General features: G+C 37.3%; 2 protein-coding genes across 2 annotated transcripts in view; one reads left to right on the forward strand and one right to left on the reverse strand.

Moving 5' to 3' along the window:
* The window catches only part of VWA8 (von Willebrand factor A domain containing 8), a 391,960-nt gene that overhangs the window by 38,583 nt on the left and 334,801 nt on the right, over window positions 1-18,576 (forward strand). Inside the window, exon 4 of the mRNA XM_036757477.1 lies at window positions 3,155-3,265. Within this exon, the coding sequence (XP_036613372.1) occupies window positions 3,155-3,265 (111 nt within the window). The remainder of the gene's footprint in view (window positions 1-3,154; window positions 3,266-18,576) is intronic.
* On the reverse strand, window positions 2,348-2,954 carry LOC118848553 (low molecular weight phosphotyrosine protein phosphatase-like). The gene has a single exon (XM_036757478.1). The coding sequence runs from the start codon at window positions 2,932-2,934 to the stop codon at window positions 2,458-2,460; it is 477 nt and encodes a 158-aa protein (XP_036613373.1). The 5' UTR covers window positions 2,935-2,954; the 3' UTR covers window positions 2,348-2,457.

An 18,576-nucleotide genomic window follows, 5' to 3' on the forward strand; every position in this document is an offset into this window, starting at 1 on the left:
ATCTTTACTTTGTAGACAGATTGAAGAAAAAGCAGTTTGCTTATGGTCACACAGTTGATTTCTAAGATAGTGTTATAGATCCTATGGCTGTGTTCTCACTCTCATCCACCCCACAAATCCAAATCTTTTCATTTCTTTTTCTATAACAGTTTCTATACATCTCCCTTCTTTCTGACCTAGTTCACGCCCTCATCACCTTTTAACTGATGAGCCTTACTGGCGTACTTAATGTTGCTCACACATGACACTCCATCTCCCATCTCCGTTCCATGGTAGTGGCTGTCCCTCCTTCTCTGCCTTGTAGAATCCAGCTCAACTCCATCTTCTCAAGGAGTCCATTCCTGATGCCTCCTTCCTTCCCTCTCCACTAGAAGTAACTTCCCTCTCTTAGGTTACCTTCCATCCACTCTGTATTTATCTTCTATGTACTGACTGCTAATCATATATACATAAGTATATGTTGTTTCTCCATTAGAATATAAGCTTTTTGAGAGAAGGAACTGATTTTGCTTGTCACATAATAAATGCGTGTTGATTGACAGATCTCTAGTGCCACAAAATCTCATTTAGAATTTATTTGTAGGCAAGACCCTGAGTAGAGAGATGGTCTGATCATTTGAGGCTGTGCCAGTGCTACAATAGAATTGTACACTTACTAAGATTTGAACTCTGAGCCCTGAGCCCATATTGGAATATTTTTATATGCTGTGAACCAGATAAGATGAAGCTATCAGTTGCCTCTTAGAATAAATTTTTGTGCTCATGTTTGGCTTTAAAAACACAGATTTCGAAGTATTCCTGCAGAGAAGAGAGCAAACTAAATAGAACCTATTGACAACTGTTTTAGATCATAAAAAATGACTTAGTAATTGCTGTGGGCAAAATGATTACAGACTTTCAGAGTTGTAAGAGACCTTAGAGGAAGACACCTAGTCTTCCTGCATATAAAATATTGCCCCTCTAAGTGGTCATCTAGGTTTACTTAAAGGCAACAAATGAGGATGGAGATCCCATTACCTCTAGAGGCAACGCAGTCCACTTTTCTATAACCATGTTCTCAGGAAGTTTGTCCTCACACATCAAGCCAAAATTTACCTCTTTTGAACTTCTGTCCATTCAGCTATCTTCTACCCTTTGGGGACAAGCAGAACAAGTCTCATTCCTCTTCCATAAGATGGTCCTTTAGATAATTTTTAAAACATTTAATTTTTTTTCCAATTACATGTAAAAACAATTTTCTACATGATTTTTAAAATTTTGAGTTCCAAGTTGAGTTCTCTCCTTTCCTCCTTCCCTTCCCCCTTCATTGATAAGGCTAGCAATTTAACATAGGTTATATGTGTAGAGTCAAGCAAAATGTATTTCCATATTAATCATGTTGTGTAAGAAAAATAGACTAAAAAAACCCATCCCCACCCTCACATACACTCAGAGAAAGTAAAAAGATAGTATACTTTGATCTGCATTCAGTCATTCAGGATTTTTCATCGTGTAAGTCCTTCAGAATTGTCTTGGATCTTTGTATTGCTGAGAATAGCCAAGTCATTCATGGTTGATCATCATACAATATTGCTGTTACTATGTACACTGTTCTCCTGGTTCTGCTCACTTCACTTTGTATCAGTTTGTGTCTTTTCAGGTTTTTCTGAAATCAGCAGGCTCATCATTTCTTATAGCACAATAGTATTCCATTAAAATCACATACCTCAATTTCCAATTCTTTGCCACCACAAAAAGAACTGCTATAAATATTATATATGTATATATTTATACATACACATACATAGAAACATACATATATATACACACATACATATATATGTATACATACATATATGTATACGTGTGTGTGTATATATACACACACCTACAAATAGGGCCCTCCCACTCCTTTTTTTTTTTTAATGTTTTTGGCATACAGACTTACTAGTGGTATTGCTAGGTCAAAGGGTATGCACAGTTTTATATAGCCTTTTGGGCACAGTTCCAAATTGCTGTCCAGAATGGTTAGATCAGTTCACAACTCCACCAATAGTGTCCCAATTTTCCTACATCTCTGCCAATATTTTTCATTTTTCTTTTCTGACATATTAGCCAATCTGATAAGTGTGAGGTGGTACCTCAGAGTTGTTTTGATTTTTATTTCTCTAATCTATAGTGATTTAGAGCATTTTTTTAATATGGCTATAGATTGCTTTGATTTCTTTGTCTGAAAACTTCCTGTTCATATCCTTTGACCATTTATCATTTGGGGAATGATTTGTATTCTTCCTGACTCTAGGCCGGGCACTCTATCCATTGCTGCATCTGGCTGTTCCTATTAAAGTTTTAGAAATTCACTGATGAGTTTTTTTTTTTTAGTACATTATTACTCTTTAATAACACATCAACTGATATACAAACATCATTTTTAAGTCGATGTCAATCACTGTTGTCCTTTAGCAACGAGTGTGAGCCTTAATGAGATTTTTCCAAAAATGCTTTGCAGCACCTCACACATTGCTCATATACAGTCTCAAAGTTAGAGTCATTTCCATAATACGGATCTTCAATAATAAGTTGTTTCTGTGGATCATAGCTTCCAAGAAGTTCAATTTTAGCTTTGCAGTTTTTAACTTGATTACCTTTTCTATTCAAATCTCTCAAATTGCTTTCATCCATACACAGTATATAATCAAAGGTCAGGAAATCTTCTTTGGTAATCTGCCTGGCAATATGATTCATGGTAATGCCATGTTTCTTCATGCAATTCTGCCCTCGATAATCAGGGGGGTTTCCTATTTCATATGTAGATGTTGCTGCACTGTCTATCCTCCACTTATCTGAAATATTTTGCTCAGTTACAAGTTTCCTAAAAACTGCTTCTGCTATAGGTGAGCGACAAATATTACCCAGACACACGAACAGCACAGACCTCGTTCCCTCTGCGGCCATTTTTAATTTCCTACTGCAGGACTTCCTGACTTCCGGTCCACTAAACGGAACCGGCGCAGGAATACAGAGCATGCGCAGTCACTGATGAGTTTTAATACAGAATTATTCTTAAAATGACTAACTGACTGAATAGGACAGTTGTACTGTCAGAAAACCTGGTCTGCATTTGGTGTCAGTATTACGAGTTTGTTTTATAATAATTTCACACTATTCTCCACAGGAGCTGACCAGGCGGGAGGTAGAGTATATTGCACTGTCTAGAGACACCACTGAAACTGATCTGAAACAACGAAGAGAGATACGGGCTGGAACTGCTTTCTACATTGACCAGGCAAGTTCCTGTTTCACCCCAGGACTCTTCATGGTTGCAACCAGAGTTGTACATGGCAGGGTGTAAATTGAATCTTAGAGACATTATTGGAATGTATTGTCCTCCCTAGACAGTTTTAATGTAAATTCATTTCGCTGCTCTTGAGACCCTAGATAAACATTACTATACCAAAACATGTTGGATAAAGACCAGTGTCTCTGACTTTGTAATTTCCTTTTCCTTCTTCCTCATTACCCTATGTTAGATGAAATTGTTTTCACAAATGAAGAAAATACAGGAAACAATATATCATCAACTATACACTAATGTTTTCTAATTTTAAAAATCATTTAGAAAATTTTGTATTCATGACTAATATGGAAATATGTTTTGCATGATTGATCATACATGTACAACCTATGTAAAATTGCTTACTTTCTCAAGGAGGGGGAAGGGAAGAGAGGGAGGGAAAAAATTTGGAACTCAAAATTTCAAAAAGCAAATGTTGAAAATTGTTTTTGCAATTGGGAAAAATATTACTTTAATAAAAATTAATGAAATTGGCAAAAAAGGAGAAATTTTTGTGTTAAACTGCAGTGTTAGTTTGTCTTTAGTTTTAGGTACAGGTTAGTAACTCTAGCGATTAAGCTTAATCTTGGTGCAATGAAGCCAATTTAAATTCTTATTCAAAAGCATTATTTTAAGTGTTCCAGATGTTCAGTGTAAGGAATTTCTTTAACGGATGCAATTTGTAATTGATTTTACCTTTCAAGTTATTGCTAAGGCCATTTATGTAGAGATCAGGTATAATTTTCAAATAACATCTAGTCCAAAAAAGAGAAGGGAAAGGTATTTTTTTCCTTTATTCAAACTAATATTCATATATATTTAGACTTCCCATTGAGGTTTTAAATTAGAAAACATTTAGTTCATAGCTGTCTTTTTTTCATTTCTGAAAAGAATTTCACTTTCTCATTTGTAGAAAACAGCCAAAGGGGCTTTTATACAAGTAGTAGCCTCACATTCATTTGTAGGTATAGGGCTCTCCTCAGCTGTATATGGAGAACGAAAATAAAAACTTTGAATGTAAGCTGTTGAAAATATGAATTAATACTCTCTCTACCTAGCAGGAATTTTCAGGATGGTTTTGATTGCCTATTGCTAAGTCCTAGAGACTGGTGTAAGCGATCTGGGACACTGCTTGGAAGAGGGTTTTTTTTTAAATAGCCTCCAATACAGAATGAGTTTAAGACAGATTAATTAAATAGACATTAAGTGCATAGCATTTTTCTAATTGATGGAGATATGAAATTTAGATAAGACATAATCCCTGTCTTCATGAAGTTTAGTTTAGTTTGGGTTATTATGTACTTGAGGTACTTACAGGACATCCATGTTCTCTAGGCAGCTGGCAAATGATTTCTTAATTAGAATGATACTTGTTAATGTTAGAAGTATACATAGCCTGAGATCTGGGAATAGTAACTTGCATAAAGCAGTCTATTTCTAGAAAGGCGATTCAGAAAAAGAATTACATATTAGGGTCCATATTAAGGTAGGAATAATGGGAAGAGAAAGAGTTAGATGCAAAATACATTGTTGAGGACTAATGCGGATGTGGGGTACAAAGGAGAGGGAAGAGTAAGTAATAATACCGAGGTTGTGAGCATGAGTGACTTTGTGGAAGATAGGTTAAAGAATTCAGAAGGAGCTGTAATTTATTTTAGTAAGATATTAAATTCTGTTAGAAAATGTGGAATTTGACCTGGATCTTAGCGGAATTTGAGGTGGCTCTTGATGGATCTGGGATGGAGTTAGAAATCTGTGTCTAGAGTTTGGAAGAGAAAGTATGGCTGGATTATTTAAATTTGAGAGAGAGAGAGTATGTGTGTGTACATGAGTACTTTGAACTAGACCTGTGATCTTTTTGGGGCTAAGAAATTCATTTCAACAATGCAGATCATCAATTGTTCTTCGACTTTTAGTCTTAATGACTTACCCAAGGCCGCATGCCCATTATTGCCTCATATTTGAATGACAAAATACAAAATGGAGACCATTTGCCATGAGCTCCTTCTTTTCTCCTTGTATCTCAAAACTCCTTGACTTCATCTCCCATTCTCTTCTCCTTTATTGCAGTCTCTAAGGAAGAATGGATCCTTCTCCTCAACAAAGCTAACCTTGTTACACATACCCTTATCCAGTCCCCTCCTGTCTTCTCCATCAAATTGCCTCCACAGTTATCCTCACTTCATTCTCTCCCTGTTTTCTGGTTCCCTATAGCTTACATAGCTTCCTTAAGTCTTCTCCAAAGACTTAAAACTCCAATCCATCCTTCACGTTTCTGCAAGTGATTCCTTAAACAGAAATCTGCCTGCCCCTTTTCAGTTAACTTTAGTGCATCTCCATCGCCTCTAGAATAAAATATAAACCCCTTTGGCTTTTAAATCATTTTGCAACTTGGCCCAACTTATCTTTTTCACCTTGTTATATATTATTCTCCTTACAACTATCTAAACCAGCTAGCCAAACTACCCTCTTCTCTGTTTCTAACACATGACTTCCATCTCACGTCTCCTCCTTTACACTATACATCCCTACTGAAATGCCCTCCCTCCTCACTTCTACTTCATAGAATCCTTCTTTTCCTTCAAGATGGAGGTCAAGCACCACCTTCTACACTAAGCCCATCCTGATTGTCCCAACTGTAAGTGCCTTTCCTCCCTAAATTTTGTATCTGACTGCCTTGTGCTTATTTTATATCTATTCATTGTGTATTTATTTATTTTGTATATAGTTATGTATGAATTGTTATCTCTACTGATAGAAATTAAGGTCTGTGAGAGTAGACATTGTTTTATTTTTGTATCTCTATCCCTAGTATCTAGCACAGTATATGGCACATGATAGGTGCTTAATAAATGCTTTTGATTGCTATCTGCAGATGCCTCCCAAATCTTTATTTCTAACTACTTCCTTTCCCTAGTCATATAATTCAAACTGTTTACTGGAAATATCTACTGAGATGTCTTGCTGGCACCTCAAACTCAACATGTTTGAAAATGAAACCTGCCCTCAACTCCAAAACTCGTTACTTTCTTTAATTCCTTTTTCAGTTGATGGCACCACTGTCTTCCCAGTCAACTATGGTTAAATCTCATCCTTATCTTTGTATGCTTAATAATTGCTTATCGATTTGACTGACTCTCCCTTTTCCTATCCTCTCTTAGCACTTCACTCTTTCTTTCTCACCCACATTCAATAAGCTATTAAATCTTGTTGATTTTGCTTCTGCAGTGTCTCTAGGACCTGGCCATTCTTTTATTTTTTTCCTCCTTACTGCCTAGAGAGGTCTCTGTTCACCTTTTGACTTGTCTGCTCATCTAGTGTTCCTGGCTTGTGTCTCTTTCTATTCCAATTGATCTTTTATATTGATGTCAAAACTCCCTTCCTAATGCTCAATTTGGATAATATTTTCTGGGCAAAATCCTTCAGTAGATCCCATTTGCCTACTGAATAAAGTATTCAGGGGTGGAGAACCTGTGGCCTCGAGGCCATATGTGGCCCTTTAGGTCCTCAAGTGCAGCCCTTTGACTGAATCCAAACTTCACAGAACAAATCCCCTTAATAAAAAGATTTGTTCTGTAAAACTTGGACTCAGCCAAAGGGCTGCACTTGAGGACTTAGAGGGCCACATGTGGCCTTGAGGCTGCAGGTTCCCCACCCCTGTAGATCATTGTCCCAGCAGTAAGACTTCATGCGGTGGTGGTTCAAAACTATCTTTCTAGTCTAAATTCACACTAGTCTCCTTCACACATGTAACAACGTTACATCTTTTAGTTACTGTGGCTGTGTAAGATCAACAACACCAGCACACAGGAGGGCTGCTAGCGCAGGTTCTTTGATCTGCTTTTCTAAGGACAGCAACTTTGAGGTGTTTACAATTTCACTTTAATTAAACATACATATATCATTCACTTAGTTCAGGGGAAAAATTCATCACGTAGAACTTCAGAGCAAATACAAACAGAAATTACAAAGAGAGAAAATATAAACAGAGCAAATAACACAAATCAACAGACAGGCTTCTAGCTGTCTGACCAAAGCTATACATACATAGTTACCAGAGAGACAGAGGCATCAACATCTGGGTTTTCAAAGCTGGGGGGAGGTTCTTTATAGGCTACCCAGAGTCTCCACAGGAACACTCTTCCAGTTAGTGAGCCCCCAGTAAAATGCTAACCTCAGAGTATATATACAGTTCTTCGGGGTCAGGGGGCATCACAACCATGTGCCTCAAACCCATGTGACCTAGGCCTTCTCATGACCTAAGGAGGTCATCAAAGACTCCTGATTCAATCAAAGACTCTTGATTGAAACAAAGACAAGACTCAAAGGCACTTGATTGCCTTAGTGCTGAGAAGCACTCCAAAACAAAAAAACAGCAAAAGCTCCCATGTGGAATGTGCTTGCCACCACATTCCACCCCTAGGTCACAGTAAGAACAATCTCCTTAATCATTTCCAAACATCCAAGTAAAGCCCTCTTTCATCTTGACCTGAGATTGACCTTCAAGTCCCATGGCTCCTCCTCTGTAGGACCTCTCCGACTCTTGCCCAGATTCACACGCAGCTCCTGCACCAGGCTCCAGCTTAAGGGGACTGCACCATTCCAAGCTCCTGCCTGACAGCAGGCTCCAGGACCTCCTGCCCACAGCTTCTGTTTCCGGGAAAACGGAGCATAACAGGACAGCAGCACATACCACCAACACCTACATCTCAATTAACCTCCAAAGTCCAGAGGCTCTGTGTTAACAGCTCAGTTAACTTTAACAGCTCTCAAAAGGGGCTTAAGCTAACCCTCCTTCCCATGGGCAGGTCTCTGCCCTACAGCTCCACTTACCTCCACTCATCTCCAAACTTGGAGACTCCTTCAGCAAGTCTCTGCCATCAAAAGTCTCCTTGCTCTCAGAGATCTCCTCTGCTCTAGAGGTCTCTTGCCAGCTCTTTTAGGTTTCCTTTCAGCTCAAAGCTCACAGCTCATTCTTCTTCGTCTCTTTTCCCAATGCTCGCAGCTCTCTCGATGTCTTCTCTTCAACAAACTCTTGATGTCTGCTTCTCTCACACTCTGGGTTCTCCTTACATACAGTTCCAGCCAGCATCTGATTGGCTAGAACTCAAGTTTGTGATTGGCTGAATTCATGCGCATCTGATTGGCTAGAACTCAGCGCACATACAAGTCTCTGATTGGCTAAAAGTTGACTGGCTTTCAATCCAGCAAAAATCCCACTTTGCTTGCCATTACAACATACTCTACCTTCATCCCGACCGAACTATTCATCTTTTCCTCATCTATCTTTGTAAATGTCATCTTTCAAGCCTGGAATGGCATCTGCTTGTTGAAATCCCATCTTCTTGGAGTGGGGTGACAGATGGGAGGACTGACTGGGGAACAGGGCAACCAGAATATACGCCATCTTGGAGTGGGGGGAGGGTAGAAACGGGGGGAAAATTTGTAATTCAAACTTTTGTGAAAATCAATGCCGAAAACTGAATATAGTAAATAAATTAAAAAAAAAAATAAAACCCATCTTCTTCCAGTACCTACCACAAGGTAGGTACTTAACAAATCCTTGATTGATTGAAGCCCCAACTTAAGTAACAGGAATTATGTGAATCTTTCCCTAATTTGTCTTGTCTTCTTCCATTGAAATAAGCTTCTTGAAAGTAGGGACTGTTTTTGTTTTTATTTGTTTTTTTTATCCCCAGCACTTATCATAGTACCTGGCACATAGTAGGTACTTAATAAATGTTTATTGACTGATGACTAATCTTAGCCAGAAGTAATTTCTCTCTCCTCAAATTTCTTACAGTACTTTAGCCTTCTCCTTCCTACTGACCATCTTCCGCTTGATGATGTAGTTTTTTTGTGTATATATATTATTGACCCTCTTAATTTGTAAATTCCTTGAAGATAAATAAGGGACTCTTTTATTTCTCCTTTATTTCTCCAGTTCTTAGATATACTTTCTCCTCATACTTAGGCAGATAATTCCTCCTTGTGTTCTTATCCTGTGTGATTCTTGTCTTTGCCATTCTCTAAATATGACATAGCGGATGTGCCTAGAAGGTTGTTTTCTAGAACCAAACCAGGCATTTGATCCAACCCTCACTTGTGCTGTGTCACTGGCCCGTCTCCTTTTGTGCTCATACAGATAAGCTCTGCTTCCTTCAAATCTCACTCCTACCTTAGGCATTTTCTCATTCTCTAAAAGTGCTGGTACCTTTCCACCCACCACCATTGTATATATCCTTGGTATTTATTTTGTTTATATTTTTATATGTTTAATTCGAATATATTTGCATATATTCCTGCTGTCTCTACTTCCAGACTACGAGGTCTTTGAAGGTAGAAACTCTTTAATTTTTATCTTTGTGTCCCTAGCACCTAATTCACTAGGCAAGTATGTAGTTGGTGCTTACCAAAGTCTTATTAATTAATTTTCAACACTGATGCTTTTCTTTTTCTTTTATTATGAACTTGACAAATATCAACAGTTTCATCATTTTCGTATACAAAGAGCAGAAGAGAGGACTATATATGAAGTCATGAATCTCTATAACCTTATTTTTTAAAAAGTATACACTAAATTTAATATGGTAGTACTAATACTATCGTACTTATCTGTATCCCCTTTTGAATTTCCTTCTGCTCTCTTCTCGGTACTTTCTTTAATGTTGATGGCATTTATTTTCTTCTTTATATTTCTCTCATTTCCTCCCATACCCTCCCCCACAATTGTCCCCTCAAAACATAAAAGCCCTTTTATAATAAAGAGGTATAGTCAAGTCAGACAAGCAAAAGAATGTTAGTGGGGTCTGAAAATGTTATGTCTTGTTCTTTATTTACCTGCATTCCCGCACTTTTCAAGAGGTGAAAAGCATGCTTCATAATCAGTCTTGCCAAATCTTAATTGTTTTTTTTTCATCAATCAGAATTCTTATGTCTTTTAGAATTCTTTTCCTGGATGTGCATGTTATGGGGGGGAGACTTCTGGATCTCTTGAGTTCAGGAGTTCTGAGTTCTTCAGTAGAGCTAAAGCCAATCAAAGAGTGCACTAAAGTAGGGTACACTAGGCTGCCTAAGGAAGGGGCAGTGGATGCAGGTCAAAGCTTTTTTTTAAATAATATTTTATTTTTTCAGAATTACATATAAGGACAATTTTTAACATTCATATTTTTAAAATTCTGACTTCCAAATTTCCTCCCTTTCTCCCCTTGCCTTTCCTTAGAGAGTAAGCAATTTGATATAGGTTATACATGTGTAGTCATGCAAAATGTATTTCCATATTAGTCATGTTAGGAAAGACACAGACCAAAAGGAAAAAAAACCATGAAAAAAAATGAAAAATAGTATGCTTCAACTTGCATTAAGACTCCATCAGTTCTTTCTCTGTATATGGATAGCATTTTTCATCATGAGTCCTTTGGAATTGTCTGAGATCATTGTATTGCTAAGAAGAGCTAAGCCAGTCATAGTTGATCATCACATAGTGTTGTTGTTATTGTGTACAAAGTTCTCCTGGTTTTGCTCACTTCACTTTGTATCAGTTCATGTAAGTCCAGGTTTTTTTTTAAATAAGACTGCTCGTGTCAGCACAATAGTATTCTATTACATTCATATACTACAACTTGTTCGGCCATTCCCAAATTGTTTGGCATCTCCTTAGTTTCTAATTCTTTGCCACCACAAAAAAGCTGCTATAAATATTCTAGTACAACTAGATCTTTTTCCCTTTTCTTGGATCTCTTTGGGATATAGATCTAGTAGTGGTGTTGCTGGGTCAAAGGGTATATGCATGATTTTATAGCTCTTTGTACATAAATTCCAAATTTCATTCCAGAATGGTTGGATCAGTTCACACCTCCAACAGTGCAGTAGTGTGCAATAGTGTTCCCACATACCCTCCAGTATTTATCATTTTCCTTTTCTGTCACATTAGCCAATCTGATTGATGTGAGGTGGTACCTCAGAGTTGTTTTAATGTGCATTTCTCTGAACAATAGAGATTTCAAGCATTTTTTCATGATTATAGATAGCTTTGATTACTTTGTCTGAAAATTGCCTGTTCATATCCTTTGACCATTTATCAATTGGGGAATGACTTGTATTTTTATTAATTGGACTCAGTTCTCTATATATTTGAGAAATGAGGCCTTTATCAGAGACGCTTGCTGTAAAGATTGTTTCCCAGCTTTCTCCTTTCTTTCTAATCTTGGTTGCATTGATTTTGTTTGTGCAGAATCTTTTAATATAATCAAAATTATCCATTTTATATTTCATAATATTCTCTCTCTTGTTCAGTCATATATTCTTCCCTTCTTTGTAGATCTGACAGGTAAACTGTTCTTTGCTCTCCTAACTTGCTTGTGGTATCACTCTTTATGTCTAAATCACGTACCTTTTTGGCCTTATCTTGCTATACGGTGTAAGATGCTAGTGTATACGTAGTTTCTGCTATTTTTCTCTCATTTCCTAGCTTTTTAGTTTCCCCAGCAGTTTTTGTCAAATAGGAAAATAAATAATAAAGTTCTTGTTCCAAAGCTGGGGTATTTGAGTTTATCGGACAGTCAATTATTGTGGTAATTTACACCTGTATCTTCTATTCCACTGATCCACCACTCTTTTTCATATCCAGTACTACATTGTTTTGATGATTACCACTTTATAATACAATTTGAGATCTAGTATGGCCAGGCTACCCTCCTTCATGTTGTTTTTTTTTTTCCATTAATTCCCTAGATATTCTTGGCATTCTCTTCTTCCAGATGAATTTTATTATTGTTTTTTCTAGGTCTATAAAACAATTTTTGGTAGTTTGACAGGTATGGCATGGAAAAAGTAAATTAATTTAGGTAGAATTGTCATTTTATTCATATTGGCTCAGCCCACCCATGAGCAATGAATATTTCTCTAATTATTTAGATCTGACTTTCTGTGAAAAGTGTTTTATAATTGTGTTTATATAGTTCTGGGTTTGTCTTGGCAGGTAGACTTCCAAGTATTTTATATTGTCTGTAGTTATTTTAAATGGAATTTCTCTTTCTGTCATTTGTACTGCACTTTGTTGGTAATGTATAGAAATGCTGATGGTATATGTGAGTTTATTTTACATATATCCATTTTTATATATATATATCCATTTTTTTCATTCCTTTGGTTCTGTTTTAATTTAATTTAAATTTATTTATTTGACATATTTAGTTTTCAGCATTGATTTTCACAATAGTCTGAATTACAAATTTTCTCCCCATTTCTACCCTCCCCCCCTCCAAGATGGCATATATTCTGGTTGCCCTGTTCCCCAGTCAGCCCTCCCCTCTATCACCCCCCTCCCCTCTCATCTCCTTTTCCCTTCCTTTCTTGTAGGGCAAGATAAATTTCTACGCCCCATTGCCTGTGTATCTTATTTTTTAATTGCATGCAAAAACTTTTTTTTGTTTGGTTTTGAACATCTGATTTTAAAACTTTGAGTTCCAAATTCTCTCCCCTCTTCCCTTCCCACCCACCCTCCCTAAGAAGTTGAGCAATTCAACCTAGGCCACATGTGTGTCATTATGTATAACCCTTCCATACTACTCATGTTGTGAAAGACTACATTTTGCTCCTTCCCAACCCATCCCGCTTTATTGAATTTTCTCCCTTGTCCCTGTCCCCTTTCCAAAGTGTTTGTTTTTGATTACCTTCACCCCCATCTGCCCTCCCCTCCATCATCCCCCCCCCCTTTTATTTTTTTTTCTTCCTCCCTCTTCTTTCCTGTGGGGTAAGATACACAACTGAGTATGTATGGTATTCCCTCCTCAGGCCAAATCTGATGAGCGCAAGGTTCACTCATTCCCCCCTCACCTGCCCTCTCCCCTCCTCCCACTGAACTGCTTCTTCTTGCCACCTTTATGTGAGATAATCCACCCCATTCTATCTCTCCCTATCTCCCTCTCTCAGTATGATGCTCTCTCATCCCTTAATTTCATTTTATTTCTTTTAGATATCTTCCCTTCATCTTCAACTCACCCTGTGTCACACATATATATACACATAGATATATACATACATACACATTCACTTATATATATACATAAACATATATATATATATGCATATTCCCTTCAGCTACCCTAATACTGAGGTGTCATGAATCATCCATGTCCTCTTTCCATGTAGGAATGTAAACAAAACAGTTCAACTTTAGTAAGTCCCTTGCAATTTCTGTTTCTTGATTACCTTTTCATGCTTCTCTTGATTCTTATGTTTGAAAGTCAAATTTTCTATTCAGTTCTGGTCTTTTCACTGAGAAAGCTTGAAAGTCCTCTATTTTATTGAAAATCCATATTTTGCCTTGGAGCATGATACTCAGTTTTGCTGGGTAGGTGATTCGAGGTTTTGATCCTAGCTCCATTGACCTCCGGAATATCGCATTCCAAGCCCTTCGATCTCTTAATGTAGAAGCTGCCAGATCCTGGGTTATTCTGATTGGGTTTCCGCAATACTCAAATTGTTTCTTTCTGGCTGCTTGCAGTATTTTCTCCTTGATCTGGGAGCTCTGGAATTTGGCGACAATATTCCTAGGAGATTTCTTTTTGGGATCTATTTGAGGAGGCGATCGATGGATTCTTTCAATTTCTATTTTGCCCCGTGGCTCTAGAATATCAGGGCAGTTCTCCTTCATAATTTCTTGAAAGATGATATCTAGGCTCTTTTTTTGATCATGGCTTTCAGGTAGTCCAATAATTTTTAAATTATCTCTCCTGGATCTATTTTCCAGGTCAGTGGTTTTTCCAAGGAGATATTTCACATTGTCTTCCATTTTTTCATTCCTTTGGTTCTGTTTTATAATATCCTGGTTTCTCATAAAGTCACTAGCTTCCACTTGCTCCAATCTAATTTTTAAGGTGGTATTTTCTTCAGTGGTCTTTTGGACCTCCTTTTCCATTTGGCTAATTCTGCCTTTCAAGGCATTCTTCTCCTCATTGGCTTTTTGTAGCTCTTTTGCCATCTGAGTTAGTCTATTTTTTAAGGTGTTATTTTCTTCAGTATTTTTTTGGGTCTCCTTTAGCCAGTAATTGACTTGTTTTTCATGATTTTCTCACATCACTCTCATTTCTCTTCCTAATTTTTCCTCTACTTCTCTAACTTGCTTTTCCAAATCCTTTTTGAGCTCTTCCATGGCCTGAGACCAGTTCATGTTTTTCTTTGAGGCTTTTGATGTAGGCTCTTTGAGTTTGTTGACTTCTTCTGGCTGTATGATTTGATCTTCTTTGTCACCAAAAAGGGAATCTAGAATTTGCGTTTGAGTCTGAGTTCCTTTTCACTGCCTGTTCATGTTCCCAGCCAACTACTTGACCCTTGAGGTTTTTGTCAGGATATGACTGCTTGTAGAGTAGAGAGTACTTTGTCCCAAGCTTTAGGATCCAAGCACTGCTGTTTTCAGAGCTACTTATACTCCACCGTCAACTCAGGCTCTGTCATAGCAGCGCTTCTCCTCCCCCAGAACTGCCAACCAGGACTGCAGTTCAGATCCAAGCAGGGCACAGCAAGAGAATCTGCCTTTGTGCCCACCAAGCGCTCCTTGCATTCCTGCTCTGATCTGCTGCTAGATTCCTCCCACCTTGTGAGCCAGGGACCCGGGAAGCTTCTGAGGCTGGCACTCTGGAGGCAGCCTCAGCAGCTTCCTGCTGCTACTACCGGCACCGCTGCACAACCTTCTCTACCCCTTGAGCTGGCGGCCTGACAGCTCTGAATTCGATCCGCAGGTTCCCCCTAACCTGCTCTTTGGCGTTTGTGGGTCGAGAAGTCTGGTAACTGCCACAACTCACTGTTTCATGGCCCCAAGGCCTCTTCCGGCTCACTAACTCCAGGTCAGGTCTGTCCTGGCACGGCCCACATTGGGCTGCCCTCTGCGCTCAGCACTGTTGGATAGACCCTTCCTGGTGACCATCCAGGCTCTCCTGGGCTGGAGACCTGTTTCCCTCTGCTATTGTGTGGGTTCTGCAGCTCTAGAATTTGTACAGAGCCATTTTTACAGGTGTTTGGAGGGATTTGGGGGGAAGCTTAAGCAAGTCCCTGCTTTGCTGCCACCATCTTGACTCTGCCCCCCTCGTTAATTATTTCAAGTAGTTTTTTAGTTGATGCTCTAGGATTTTCTTAAGTATACCATCATATCGTCTTCAAAGAGAGAGAGAGTTTTGTTTCCTCATTGTTTATTCTAATTCCTTCAATTTGTTTTTTTTTTCCCCTCTTATTGCTATGGCTAACATTTCTGGTATAATACTGAATGGTGGTGATAATGGGCATCTTTGCTTTACTTCTGATCTTGGTGGGAAGGCATCTAACTTATTCCCATTACAGATAATGCTTGCTTTTGGGTTTAGAGAGACACTGTTTATCATTTTAAGTAATGTGCCATTTATTTCTGTCTTCTCTGATGTTTTTAATAGCAATAGATGTTGTATTTTATCAGAAGCTTTTTCTGTATCTGTTGAGATAATCATGTTTTCTCTTGGTTTTGTTATTGATATGTTCAGTAATTCTGATTGTTGTCCTAATATTGAACTATTCCGACATTCCTGGTATAAATTCCACCTGATCATAGTGTATGACCCTTGTGATATATTGCTGTAATCGCCTTGGTAGTATTTTATTTAATATTTTTGTATCAATATTCATTAGGGGAATTAGTCTGTAGTTTTCTTTCTTTCTTTTGGCACTTCCTCATTTAGGCAATAGCACCATATTTGTATCATAAAAGGAATTTGGTAGGACTCCTTCTTAGGCTATTTTTCCAAATAGTTTATATAATATTGGAATTGTTCTTCAAATGTTTAGTAGAATTTGCTTGTCAATACATCTGACCCTGGGGATTTTTTCTAAGGGATTTATTGATGGCTTGTTCAATTTCTTTTTCTAGAGTGGGATTATTTAAGTATTCTGTTTCTTCCTCTGTTAATCTGGGCTATTTTATTTTTGTGAACATCCATTTCACTTAGATTGTCAGATTTATTGGCATACAATTGGGCAAAATAGCTCCTAATAATTGCTTTAATTTCGTCTTCATTTGTGGTGAATCACCTTTTTCATTTTTGATATTGGTAATTTGGTACTGGTACTTTTCCTTTTTTTTTCTTTTTTTTTTTTTTTACAAAATCAAATTAACCAATGTTTTACCTATTTTATTGTTGTTTTAGTTGTTTTTATAAAACCAGCTCCTAATTTTATTTATTCAAAGGTCTTCTTACTCCAGTTTTATTAATCTCTCCTTTGAGTTTCAAGATTTCTAATTTAGGGTTTAATTGGGGATTTTTAATTTGTTCTTTTTCTAGTTTTTTTTTTTTTTTGTTGCATGCCCAATTCATCGATTTGTCCTTTCTCTATTTTATTGATCTAAGAGTTTAAACATATAAAATTTCCTCTAAGTATTGCTTTGGCTGCATCTCATGAGTTTTGGTATGATGTCTCATTGTTATCATTCTCTTTAACAGAATTATTGAGTCCATGATTTGTTCTTTGACCCCCTCATTCTTTAGGATTAAATTATTTAGTTTACAATTAATTTTTAATTTATCTTTCCATGGCCATTATTAAATGTAATTTTTATTGCATTATGATGTAAAAAGGATGCATTTAATATTTCTGCCTTTCTTCATTTGATTGTGAGGTTTTTAATGCCCAAATTCACAGTCAATTTTCATGTAAGTGCCGTGTACTACTGAGAAAAAGGTATATTCCTTTCTATCCACATTCACTTTTCTCCAGAGGTCTCTTTTATCTAACTGTTCTAAAATTCTGTTTACCTCCTTAACTTCTTTCTTGTTTATCTTTTTATTAGATTTAACTAATTCTGAGAGGGGAATGTTGCATTCTCCTGCTAATATAGATGTATTGTTTATTTCTTCCCATGATTTATTTAACTTCTTTAAAAATTGGGATACTATACCATTTGGTGCATACATGTTTTATATTGATATTACGTTGTTGTCTATGGTACCTTTTAACAAGATGTAGGTTCGTTTCCTATCTCTTTTAATTAGATCTATTTTTGCTTTAGCTTTATCTGAGATTATCATGTCTACCCCTGCTTTTTTTTTTACTTCAACTGAAGCATAATAAATTATGCTTCAGCCCCTTACCTTTACTCTTTGTGTCTCTCTCTATTTCAAATGTGTTTCTTGTAAACAACATATTGCAGGATTCTGTTTTTTAATCCGTTCTGCTATGCACTTCCATTTTATGGATGAGTTATTCACAGTTATGATTACAATGTGTTTCCATTCATCCTATTTTCCTCTGTTTATCCTCTCTCTTTCTCCCCTTTTACTCTGTCCTTACACCCTAGTGTTTTGCTTCTGACTAATGCCTCCCCCAATCTGTTCTCCCTTCTATCAGTCCCCCTCCCCTTTTCCTATCCTTCTCCCATCCTATTTGCCTGTAGGGTAAGATAGATTTTTATATCCAATTGAGTGTGTATATTATCTCTTCTTTGGACCAATTCCAGTGTGTAGGTTTCAAATGATGCCCCCTCCCACCCACCCCCACCATCTTTCCCTCCACTGTAATAATGAAATAATTTACCTCATTCTATCTCTTTTCTCTCTCTTCTCCCAGTACAATCTGTTTCTCACGCCTTAATATTTGGAGTTTTTTGCATAAAGTCCCATCAAAATCAACTTATACTCACACTCTCTGTCTATGTATATTCCTTCTAACTGCCAAATAATGATATAGTTCTTAAGAGTTACAAGTATCATCTTCCTGTGTAGGTATGTAAACTGTTTAACCTTATTGAATCCCTTATGTTTTCTCTTTCTTGTTACCTTTTTATACTGCTCTTGAGTCTTGTATTTGAAGATCAGGTTTTTTTGTTCAGCTCTGGCATTTTCTTCAAGAGTGCTTGAAATCCCTTTATTTCTTTGAATATTCATTTTTTCCCTGGAAGGGTTATGCTCAGTTTTGCTGGATAGGTGATTCTTGGGTGTAATCCTACCTCCTTTTACTTCACCAGTCCTTTAATGGAGAAGCTGCTAAATCCTGTGTAATTCTGACCGTGGTTCCATGATATTTGAATTGTTTCTTTCTGGCTGCTTGCAGTATTTTCTCCTTGACCTGGGAGCTCTGGAATTTGGCTGTAATCTTCCTGGGAGTTTTCATTTTGGGTGATCGGTGGATTCTTTTAATTTCTAATTTACCCTCTGGTTCTGGGATATCAGGGCAGTTTTCCTTAATAATTTCTTGAAGTGTGATGTCCTAGCTCTTTTTTTATTGTGGTTTTCAAGTAGTCC

This window comes from Trichosurus vulpecula, chromosome 4, assembly GCF_011100635.1.
Source record: "Trichosurus vulpecula isolate mTriVul1 chromosome 4, mTriVul1.pri, whole genome shotgun sequence".
NCBI lineage: Eukaryota > Metazoa > Chordata > Mammalia > Diprotodontia > Phalangeridae > Trichosurus > Trichosurus vulpecula.

What these genes read in the sequence shown, in the direction of transcription:
- LOC118848553 (XM_036757478.1), bottom strand. Translation starts at nt 2,934, where the DNA reads ATGGCCGCAGAGGGAACGAGGTCTGTGCTGTTCGTGTGTCTGGGTAAT.